This window comes from Molothrus aeneus, chromosome 6, assembly GCF_037042795.1.
Source record: "Molothrus aeneus isolate 106 chromosome 6, BPBGC_Maene_1.0, whole genome shotgun sequence".
NCBI classification, from domain to species: Eukaryota; Metazoa; Chordata; class Aves; order Passeriformes; family Icteridae; genus Molothrus; species Molothrus aeneus.
Window position 1 is genome coordinate 13,358,735 of NC_089651.1, and position 12,025 is coordinate 13,370,759.

Genomic DNA, 12,025 nt, shown 5'->3' on the forward strand with positions numbered 1-12,025 from the left:
AATATGCAGGTAAATTTTCAGATAGAGTAGAAAGAGCCGAGTCCTGTCCTCATGCATATCCTGTAACACACACAGCATAGCTACAAATGCAAACAGAATTCATTCTTAAGGTGGTGTTAGACTAAGACATTCAGTACAGACCCCTTAATGTTTTTGGTGTCACTGCAGGCTCTCTAAGCTGTAGTGTTCAGGCTTCTTCCAGATGGGTGAAAGAGCCTGCTTGCTTCAACATTTTCAAACAAATAAAAGACAGAAGAGTATTCAAGATGGGGTTTTTTAGGTTCAGTGAAGATCATGATTTACCATAGAGGGTGATGTCACATCAAGTTCTTTAAGAAATGTGAGCAGGCAGTAGTGCATTTTAGCTTCATGTCAAAATATGGCAAATGGTTATGTAAAGCATTAAGTAAAGCAGTTAACAAAAAGGAAGATGAAATAAACAGCCATTCATACATAGGGCACCGTGCCCAGGAACTCTGGGCACCTATGTAAGTAAAACTAAAAATATATTATGATTAATAAAAGAAAACAGCTATTAGATACATTCCAAAATTCGAGGCTGTAGAACAAGACGTTTTGGCACAGCTTTACTGATTGGCAGCCCAAGCTGAAGACAGACCCAAGACTGCAACAGAGTGAGCGCTGCTAGTCAGGACAGAGCAATGCTAACAGGAGCTCTCTGCAGATGTTTACACAGTTCTTGCCCTCAAGACTATATTTAACAAGGACTAGTGCACTTTTTTTTTCGGGAATATCACAATCTGAACTTTACAAAAACACCATCACTTCTTTATGTTACTAGAGCAGGACAGAAGAGGGTGGATTTTGACACATTAACAACTCCAACATTTTGGAGATCAATGTGCCAATGAGCAAATAAGGAAGAAACCTGGCTACAAATAGGAATTAGAAGGATTCCTCACAGTCCAAAATACACTTGTGAAGCACAGAAATATGTAGTTAAGAGCACTGAATTGTGTTTTTATTGTTGGTTTTTGCTTTGTGCTCATCAGCTACGCACAGCGAAGTGAGAGCACAGGCACAGGGCTAAAACTCAAATTATGCTGATGAATAGGGCTCAGCCAGGACTTGAGCAAGAAGTTCAGGGAGTATTAGACTTTATCATAATTAAGTTCCTCTTGTCTTTAAAGGTACCAGCTCAGTCTTACAGTGCAGAACTAGTGGCCTTAAAATAAATCATGGGAATCAAGGAAATTCCCTTGAACCAAAAGAAAATCCTTGGTTATAATAAGGGTGATGAAACACTGAACAAGCTGTGGAGTTTACAGCCTTGGAGATATTTAAAAGTTGACAGGACATGGCTCTGAACAACCTCTTATAGGTGATCCTGCCCTGTGCAGAGAAACAGTGCCTTCCCACCTCAGCCACCCCATGGTTCCTTGATTCTGTGGAAATGATGCCTCAGGTTTTAGCTTTTCTATTTTTCAGATTCTGTACTGCTTTAGTGTGTATTTCTGAGCTTCACATTAGGGAATAGTAAGCTCTCTTCACAGAGTAGGTGGACAAAACAATTCCTTCTCTAGCTGGGGACCAAGGACAAATGATCCAAACTTCAGGCACAAGGGCATAAAGAATGGTGGACTGAAGAGAGAGAAACAAGAAGGATGGGACTTCATGGGCTAAAGCTATAACTGGACTATTAACTCCAATATGCAAATGGCCAAAAACATATAAAATATGAGACCCTGTGACTGGTTGTCCATTTTGTGACCATTTTGGTTCATCTTGGGTGTAGCCCTGGCTGGGCTCTTGTGCTGCCCAAGGTGGATCCACTGAGGCCTCCTAATAAATCCCTACTTTATTCTTTAACTGCATCTAGTCTCTGTTCTTGGTCAGCCTTCAAGACATCAGAACCAGCAGCAAAGCGAGAGCAGGGGGACACAGATAGACTGCCACTAAAATAATCACAGCAGGGCTCTTTCTCAGGTTGGCTGATACACTCAAAACAAGAGAGCTATTTTTCATGATGGCATCCCAAATTTTATGATGCTTAACTGAGCAGTTCTTGGTAAAAAAGGACAAATTCAAAAGGCAATTTCCTCCCTTACACTGTAAAACACTCTAGAAAGATTTCCAAATTTCTTAAGCTCCAATTCTCATTGCAAATTTCATGGAAAATAAAATTGAAAAAAATAAAATAAAGCTTAAATGAAGTAATATTTTAAATAGGAAAAAAATTAGCTACTTTTTTTTTCCTCTCTAAGTCCTACTAATATTTAATAATACACCAAAGCAACACTGACATTGAATGGATTTAGGCTCCCTGTTAGGAATATTTGTTCAGGTTTAATTAGCATGGCTGAAGACTAATCTTAATAATTGTTTGTTGCTTCCACTGGAGGCAGGTTTCCCTCACAAACAAAGTGGCATCTTGGAGTTTCAGACTGAAGCACAGAGGTGAGAGTAGTTACTCTCTCCACGGGATGAACAGGAAAGCCTGAGCATGCAGCTGCCTCATGCAGCCAGGTAGGAAGTGCCTCTGTCTCTCCTGTGGCAACCAAATAAAGTTGTCAAAATTATTTTTAAATAATGATAAGGTATCTAAAGCAAATACTGTATGGAAAAATAAGGAATATATCAGCATTTAAAATGTATATGCTGCAGAGCATTTTTACTGTCATTTCTTTAAGAAAAGCAGATCTAATTAGCTGTATCTCCAAAGTGTTTACCTAGCATTTTTATTATGTATTATAACATTTTGCTTAGAGTTGACATTTTTATTCTGACAAGCACTGTCTGGAGAGCTCTCAATAAATAATACATTTACAATTTTCAGTAAATAAGCACTGGACAGAAATCATTATCCTTACTTACAGCTGCCCCTCTCTAATAGTGCTTTTACAAGTAAGGTGACTATTCAGTCTAATGCAATACTCTCAGTGCTGGGAAGATATTTTCATTCATTACCCCAGTCACAAGCACTTAAAGCACTTTTAGGCCCTGTTGCAAAACAGCAGGGATGGCAAAGCAAGTAAGAACAACTTAAACTAAAGTCCATCACCAAAGTAATCTGGGGCCATTCACCCTCCAGAACTTGGAAAATACAATGGCATACAAGATCAGCCATGTTCAAGCCCAATTTTTCCCCTTGAATCCTTATATTTATTTACATTAGCAAATTTTAGGAGGGAAAATATCACAGTCTAGTCCCTACTATTAACCTGATGACTACAAAATGTATTTCAATTGCCATTTTAAAGCATGATCTGATCATAACATTGTTTGTGTCAGAGAACATCAGAAACCAATGAAGTTTGAATTTATTTTTCTGCTGCCAAGATCATGCAACTGAAACAACTCTCTATATTTTTACAGCTATTTACTCACTTATACTCTCTACCACAGAGCTCATTGTCAGTTGTACCTATTCATACTGATCTTGCCTTTTTTACTGCCCCTAGGAAAAAAACTGGCTTTTAAGATATGCTTTTTTAATAATGCTTTCACAGTAATAATAACATACAAATAGTGTAAAGATAGCAGATGTCTGACCATGTCTAAAAAGGAGACAGAAGTGTAGAGGAACATAGTGCTGAAAATTATATAAGAGGGAAGCACTGGGACAATTTTTCATGCAATAAAATAATAAATTAAATTGTATCTAACACTGGAGAATGTCAGAATTGATGGGTTACACTGGGATTAAAGAAAAAGTAAAAATAAGATGATTCCTGAAGGTAAGACATTGGAAAATACATCTCTGTAGAGGAACTGACTGGAATGGTCAGCAGATGATGGCAAAGAGAAGATTTCAGCCTTTTTCAGTATAATCTGTCCTGTTCAGGAATAATGAGAACAGGGTGAAGGCACATTTCTTCCAATGGAAAGGATTTTACCCATCTCACATATTCTAGGTTGAATAAAAATATTTCTTCAACATAATATAAGAATCTCAAAACAGTAAATCCAAGTACCTTCTCAAAAATAAAGAATTTTCATGGCTAGAATGGATGTACTAATATTCAGAAATGAGACCTGAATTTCAGACTCTTCCACTATCAGGATCAACTCTGTTTACAAGCAAAAGCAATAATTTTCTAGGGATGCACAGGTTCAAAGCCTCAAAAAGAGAACAACCTGCACTGGAAAACTGAACCTCCAGAAAAGTAGAAGCTCCATAAAATTCCATGGATCCTACCGCAAGGTAAATGTCTGACAGTAACCAAAGTGTATGATTTTCCTGACAGGTTCTCAAAAGGCCTCCATCAGACTCGCCAGTTCTTAGTTCTTATTCAGGATCATCAGTTCCTTGCTGATGATCCTGAATAAGAACTAAGAGGGGACATGAAAAACATCTTAGCAAAGCAGATGGCCCAACTAATCTATCCACCTATTCATGTACATCTCATTCTCCATTATACCCATGTAAAAGTCTTTGCTGCTCTCCATTTGTGTGCCATGAAACAATTTCAAAACTAAGGAAAGTGAAGTCTTCAAATGTAGCATAAGGCATACTGGAAAGTGATGAAAAATTCCTATATCCACACAGAACCTGTGAGCAGTGATTAGATTCTCAAATGCTACAACAGTGGGTAAGGCTGTAGCTCAGGCAGCCAGATAAACACAAATATGAGCTGGAAAGATGTGCCAGTTTCTTAAATAAAAATTGTGAGATAGCATTTAATCACAAAATACTATCTTGAAAAATTTAAAGGATATAAGAAAGTGAATAATCCAAAATGCCTAAATTTCAGTCAGAATGATAAATTAAAATATGAGACTAAATATTAATGGCCAGACATAGTATGGTTACGCAGACTGAGTCTCTCTTTGCAAAAAAAGGAAAAAAAAATTATTTAAATGTATGTTGCATTCTAAATTTATTAAATGGAAATACATTAACATAACAAATTTCTGATGGAAAAATCAAATAGAGAAGGAAAATGGCTGCATCTTCTCTTAGTTATCAGGAAAATAACACTGGAAAACCCTTCCTTTGTGGTAATGTCCCAAAAAAGGTCGAAAATTACTTTAACACATTAAGATGTAGGAATTCACTTTAGACTTCAGCAAAAGAAGCATTAGAAATTTTATGATCTATGTCAATAAATAGAATTATTTTTTTTAAAAACAGTATCATGTATTGCAATGAAAAAGTAACCAAGCAATTTTACCAAGATAATTGGAATTTAAAAAAAAAAAAAAAAAAAAAAAGAGAGAGAGAGAGAGAGAGACATATAAGATGTATTTAATTATATGGTAAGGAGGTAAATAATGGAAGAAAACAGCAATTTAGGAAAATGTGCTTCCTATCTCTCCTTTAACTTGGTCTGAGTCATCTATTTATTTTCTGGACATTTGGGCTATTTGCTCATTTTGTTTTTATTTTGGAAGCATGTCTGGAGTTTAGAAGAAAAATTCCCTTTCTCAGATGCCACTATATACGCCTTCCAACAAAAAGCAAATAAGAGATAAGTATTAAATTTACCATATGCATAACTGATTCTGAATTTTCTTAGCAAAAGTGATTTTTAAGAAGAAAAGGGAGCCATGATGAGGATGGTACCGAGCAGATAATGGTAGAGTCTTCAAAGATAATGAAAGGACTTTAAGAAGGTGAGTTTTTAATATCCAAAGAGAAATGCCAGTGACCATTTGCAAATTTCATTATTTGATGAATTTTTTTTGATTACTTTCTGAAGTCTTGAACAAAATATCTTTATTCATTAAAAAAAAAGTAAAACAAAGGAAGAAGAAAGAACAGAGGTCTATAAACACCGAGTGTGTTGGGACAGCCAAGGATCGTGCCTTCATCAGTGGAAAGTGTGGGTATCCAGCACACCACACGACAGATAACTTGAATTAAATCTGTGCAAAAATTCTTTTAAAACATTTTAAAATATTCACTGACCACAAATAGTCAGCAGTTCACTTCTAGGACTGATCTACCAAAGAAAACTCCTGACACATAAGGTCCTCAAAGGTTGTGCTTAAAACGTACTAAAAAATAAATGTACATGTCTGAACTTTCTCTGTTCTCAGCTGTGGCAGGCGTAAAACAAAGCCACAAAAAAAATGGAAACTCTCCATTTATTTAATACAGTATAATGCACAAAGATTCTTAAAAAAGAACCTAAAACAACCAGAACTAATAAACAAGTAAATAAAACAAACAATGGCAACCCAAATTGTTTGCCAATGTCCACTTATAAAACATGATATGTGAAAGTTTAAGTTTGTTTACTTCCCGATGAATAAGCAGGAACTTCATGGATTTGTGTGTGCAATACTTCAATATACTTATATTATATTCCAATATAATTATTAGAACGATAGAAAGCTTTATAGGGGAATTGTTAATCTATTTTAAATCAGTATAACAGAAAGTGTTCAGTTATTATTAACTCATGAAGCTGGAGAAAAAAATAACAAAAAATCAGAAAAACCACCTCTACAGAGTAAGAATTTTCCTACTGCATACAGAATTAATAATACATGTAAACCCTTAATTTTTAATTTAAATATCCACCCATATATCCCCCCGTAGAGAGAGAGTACAAACAGGTGCACATGACAGAGAATAGATGGAAATTTATGAATATACTACTCTTTATATAGATGTTCATTATTCCACCATGCATACATAGAAATCTTTGATCTCTGAATGTTCAACTATAGTCTTCAAGGAGAAAACAAGAATGGGAGGCACTTCATGAAAAGCTTGTGCTAGAATTGTGGACCGAGCTTGGTTGAAAAATGATACTGTATACATTGCTCTGAATCAAGGTCAAAAGTGAATTAGGAATCCAGGCCCTGAGTAATGAGGGCTTAGCACTTAGCAGAAACGACATGCCCAGTTTCCAGCTCAGAAGTGCCAGCTGACCTGCCAACCTAGCATTCCAGATCTGAAAGGGAGAAATCTGCTCTCCTCGCTACAGACAAGATGTGTACTACTAATTATTGCTCCTAGAGGCTTATGATGAGCTACAGTAGGATAGTTGTCTGGGAGCCAATTCTCAGCATAGAATTTGGGCAGCCCAGGCTGTAAATCTGCCTCACAAAAGTAACATAAGCAATATTCAAAAAGAAAAGTCTTTTCCTTGAAGGGGATAGAAAAGGAGAGAAGCAGTTGGACCACACTAACAGAAATTCTTCATTTTGAGCGGTGAAGAGCTTTAATACTTGATTGTACTGTAGGATACTTCCAAAGAAAAAGGCCAGTAAAACAATCCTTCAACTCATAGAATAACTAAGATGAATATACCCAAGTTATCCAAGAGGCCCTAGAGTCTAATGCTGTTGATTAAATTAGACACCTGTTCATTTCTGACCTCTTCTGTCTTATGAGAACACATGTCAGCAAAGTCTTTACATACTCAAATTAACTCTAAATATTTGCAGCATTCTTTTCTTTTTCAATTTTCTCATCAGTTTTCTCATTTGCAAATCATTACAAATTAAGACAGAGGAATGCCTTACTGTACAAAAAAATGCAAATACTGGACCACAAAGTCAAAAAATATGTTGTTTATCCTGTAATGTTGGTAATCTGTGTTCAGACTACAAATAAAGCTAAAAACATACCTAAGGTATATTCCTGTGTGAGGCACCGTGTTCCCACACCATGCACAAGACATGACACTGGCTGAAGCACTATTATTAAAGAGAGATTAAAACAGCTGTACATTATGCTGAAGCACTCACTCTTCCCTTTACAAACAGACGGTCCTGGATTACAAGCAGCACTTGACCATTTAAATCACTACAACAACCAGATTTAACCAGCTGGGCCATATTCTCTTAGGCAATGCCTGTTGACCTCCTCAGTCACAGCTGCTCAGATGAAATTCTCATTAGACAACTTATTTTCAGGAGCCAAAGGACTCTGATTAAATATATCTATTTAGACGCAATAAAGTCTCCCAGCATATATTTCTTTTCCAGTGTTATGAGGTACAACAGAAACAACAAGGAGTATATACAAGCATAGCAGACACCTAATATCTGAGTGCATAGCACAAAGTATTTAAATGTTTGTCCCCAAAAACCTGTATTTCTCAAATCCACATGATATAGATGGACCAGAAAGTTACTCTATAACAATATTAAGAGACTTTTCGCTGTGTTGGCATGGGGGTAAGATCTGTGACTGGAATTCTTGAGTTCTTTACTCCACACTTGACTCTACAATTAACCTGACATATGACTGTGTGTTAGCCCAAATCCCACAGCTACATCAGTGGTCAAGGAGGTCATCCCTATAAATGAGGCTAACACGAACTATTACACTCCTTTAAAGGCGATGTGCAGGACTAAAAGCCCACACCACAGTATACAGTAAAAACACATCTTTTCTCCATTTCATTCATTAAACCCATTATATTATTCTCTCTATTAAAAAAAAAAAAAACAGCAGGTATTTTTCCATTTGGGTAAGCAATTTTGTGACAGGGCAGGACTTAGTACACAAAGAGCTCCTCAATTACACTGGTTGCATACTATTTTAAGAAAAGAACTGCATAGAAACATGTTTTAAAGGATAGGTGTTAAAGGGCATCATGTATGGTAATTGTGTGATCAGGCTATTAATAGGTTGTTCAAAAGACACTGTAAGATGGCAAAACAATTTCATAATCTCAGACCTCATTTCTCCAACTTACTGCACAGAGCTAAAACAAAGTTCAATCTTAAAATAGTAATTATTTTTAACATTTTATTTTAATCAAACAAGTACAGAGAGTACTTCTTTTAAATTCAGAGAAACTTCTGAATACCGAATTGGGTATTCAAAGCTGTTCTAAGAATTTTGATATTCCTGGCCTACACAGAAGTTTAGGAACATTGAACTTCCTAAGAGTAACATCCTGAAGAATTCCCAATCTTTCCATTAATTATTTTTCTGCATTAGTTCATATGGTACCAGTCTGTATCATTATTTTCTGTAAAATATAAGTAACTTTTTTCCCTATAGAAAACAGTGGATTAATGGAAAATAACTTAATGAAGAACCATAAAATCATCACAGAATGGCCTGGCTTGGAAGAGATCCTAAAGATCATTTAATTCCAGCCCCAGTGCTGTAGGCAGAGACACTTTGCATCAGACCAGTCTGCTCAGAGCTCCATCCAACCTGACCTTAAACAATTCCAGGGAGGTGTGTCCACAGCTTCTCGGGGCAACCTGTGCCAGAGTCCCACCACCCTCACAGCAAAGAATTGTCTCCTAATATCTAATCTAAACCTAACCTAAACATGAAGATACAGTCAAATACCTTTGAACTTGCAGGCAGACTTTAGAATAGCTTTCCATTATAATGTGGTCCATAAAAGGCAAGATTATTTTATGGATCAAAAATGACCTTTATTTCAACTGATGAGAACACATAGTGTGGAAGGCTCTGACTCAGAGAGAGGGATCTCTCTGCTCTGCACTCTTAGAACAACCAGTGTATACCAATACAGGGGAAGCGCAGAAAATTCTTGAGAACCCATACAAAAATAAGCTATGAAACGCTCGAATCCCTACAGACAGATACTATGTTTAAACTTTTTTGATGCACATTTTTATTAGCACACCATCCAGTACACTTCTGGAAAAGCCTTAGCTGTGGTGTCAATAAAATCAAAGCAACTCGAGCACTCCCGCAGCAAAGTACGAGCCAAGACCTTTGATTAGCATGGGGTGTCGAACGACTGCTACCGACTGCAGAAAACAACTTTGCCAAAGTAATCTTTAAAATAGTTTTCCTAGCCTAACCACCAAATCTAAGAAAGCAATTTTTAAAAGAGTGATCTTTACAGCTGAAAACAGACAGATGGTAGTAAAGAATCTGGGACATTCTCTCTTTAGAGATGTTTCACCAGCTTCAGAAAGGACACCTATAGAACACACTGGCATTTAACAATTATGCCAAGAAATTTGGAAGCCTACTTCCATCACTACATGGTTTTACCCATATTTAAACATATGATTGTATCAGCTTCAATTTTAATTGAAATCTGCATTGCTACATGAGGCTAAGGGAACTTAAAGTGCAGTGTTTGAAGTGCACTGTGACCATAAAATAAAATTGAGGAGGCAAAAGAATTCTGAACTCACTCCTATTTCAAAGAAAAAAAGAATCACAAAGCTCTACTGTCTTTTGGCTCTACTACATTATAAATATTCTTCCTGGGTTATTTTTAATGCCACAAAACTGAACTGGGAAAATATCTAAGAGAATCCACACAGATGCCTCCGCACCTGTTTTTCTATTTCAGAGCCTCCTGCTCTCACAACTTCGCTGATTCAAACTCACGTATGAGCTCACAGATTAAAAGGTATTGTTGCAGAACCAAGTAAGACTTCATTCTACTTAAAAAGGGGAGAAATTGTCATGAAAGCCCCTGACTGTGTGCACACATACACTGATAAACTCACTCTGCAATTCTGTTTGTTTCCTACCATGGCCCAAAATCTTTGCAAAGTCAATGAAAGTATCTGAATAAGGACTGGCTACCTAAACTGCCTTAGCACTCAAAGATTTGTCCTCATTTTTATCTCTGTTTTAATACTTGTAACAATATCTGAGGAGACTGGAGAAAAAAAAAAAAAGATATTTCTTCCCCTGTAATTCTAGCTATATAGGTCAGTACTATGTACTTTTACACTTAAAATGTTTCCCATTCTCCTAGTTACAGATGCTGGGTTATTAAAGTGATGAAAGATGAGAATTTTTAAGGCAAAACAAACCAGCTCATGTTTTATTCATTCTTATTGTTAAAAATAAACATTTGTCTTTTAAAAGAAAGAGAACAAATACGACTGAAGAATAACCCTCACAAGTCCACAGCCAGTTAAGAATTCATCATAACGTTTCAAGTAAGAGTTGAGTTTTCACCAAATCCAACATTCTTGCTTTGACTCACAACTAAGACAGTTTTAAAAGTTTTTAAAAACTGGCATATTTGTCTAAAATCCCTAATGGATCTCAAACTACCATTGCCATGGAGACCTGTGAATAACTTTATCCTAGCCTTTGCCAATTATGCAGTTTTATGGCCCTCGATACCAAACACATCCTTTATGCCATAAAAACTACAGGACTGGTGGGGGAGTGGGGAAACTGCATCAATCTTATCCAGCACATACCTTCTTGCTCAGTCCTGGTCATTTCTTCTAGTTTCTTCTGCTTCAGTGTGTCCACCACATCTGCTAGGCTTCCCTTGCGGCGCTCGGGCGTCCCGAAGTTAACACTGGTCATTAGCTCGCTGCGGTCGCGACCTCCTTCGTCGGGCTTGTTCGGTGAGGTAGAGGTATTTCGGAAGGAATACAGGGAACATAACTTATTACTCTCTGACTCCTGCAAAGAAACAAAGCAAAGTCAAAACATGGGCTCTTCTCTCATGGCAGAAGGATCTCAGGCAGGCAAAAGCTGCAAGCATTATTTTTGATACTAACAAGCCCATATCTATCCTTCAGTTCATAAATTGAGCGTTATTACTTGAATTTCTTTGTTTCAGTGCTTTACACGGGCACTTTCATCCCTAATACCACTGCTCTCCATGTTTCTAACATTCATACTTCATGCCTGAGGTAATCTTCATCGAGGATTTTCCTCGTCAGGAAAAAGCCATTTTAACACTTTTTAACAATGGATGTGTTAGGCTTTTGCAGTTTTCTTTAGTTCCTTAAGCAAGGACAATATACGTAGCACTAAGGAAGACGTAGCACAAGCAAGGACAAATTATTCCTGGATAAATCCTCAGCTAATGGAAAACAGCATAACTTTAAAACTAGAGAAAGTGTTAGGCCAACAATGATCCAGGAGGAATCAATCTACTTCACAGTTAAATAAGGTTAATGGTATGTATGCATCCATGCACATTCACTGCCCTTTAAATTAAATTTAAAATTTTCTTAAAGAGTGAATGTTACAATGCTTCTAATAAACAAAAGGAGATCTTATTTTCAGGCCAACATAGGGAAGAATGAGCAAGGAAATGAAGTTATGGCAACACAAGTCATGTATGCCAATACACAGGTACCAAGACCACGTGCATCAGGTGTTATACAGTCAAAAACA

General features: G+C 36.7%; 1 protein-coding gene across 2 annotated transcripts in view; it reads right to left on the reverse strand.

The window, feature by feature from the left end:
* The window catches only part of SOX6 (SRY-box transcription factor 6), a 359,140-nt gene that overhangs the window by 197,277 nt on the left and 149,838 nt on the right, over window positions 1–12,025 (reverse strand). For both annotated transcript variants that reach the window (XM_066551989.1, XM_066551990.1), the window contains one exon: window positions 11,092–11,302. In XM_066551989.1, the coding sequence (XP_066408086.1) occupies window positions 11,092–11,302 (211 nt within the window). The remainder of the gene's footprint in view (window positions 1–11,091; window positions 11,303–12,025) is intronic.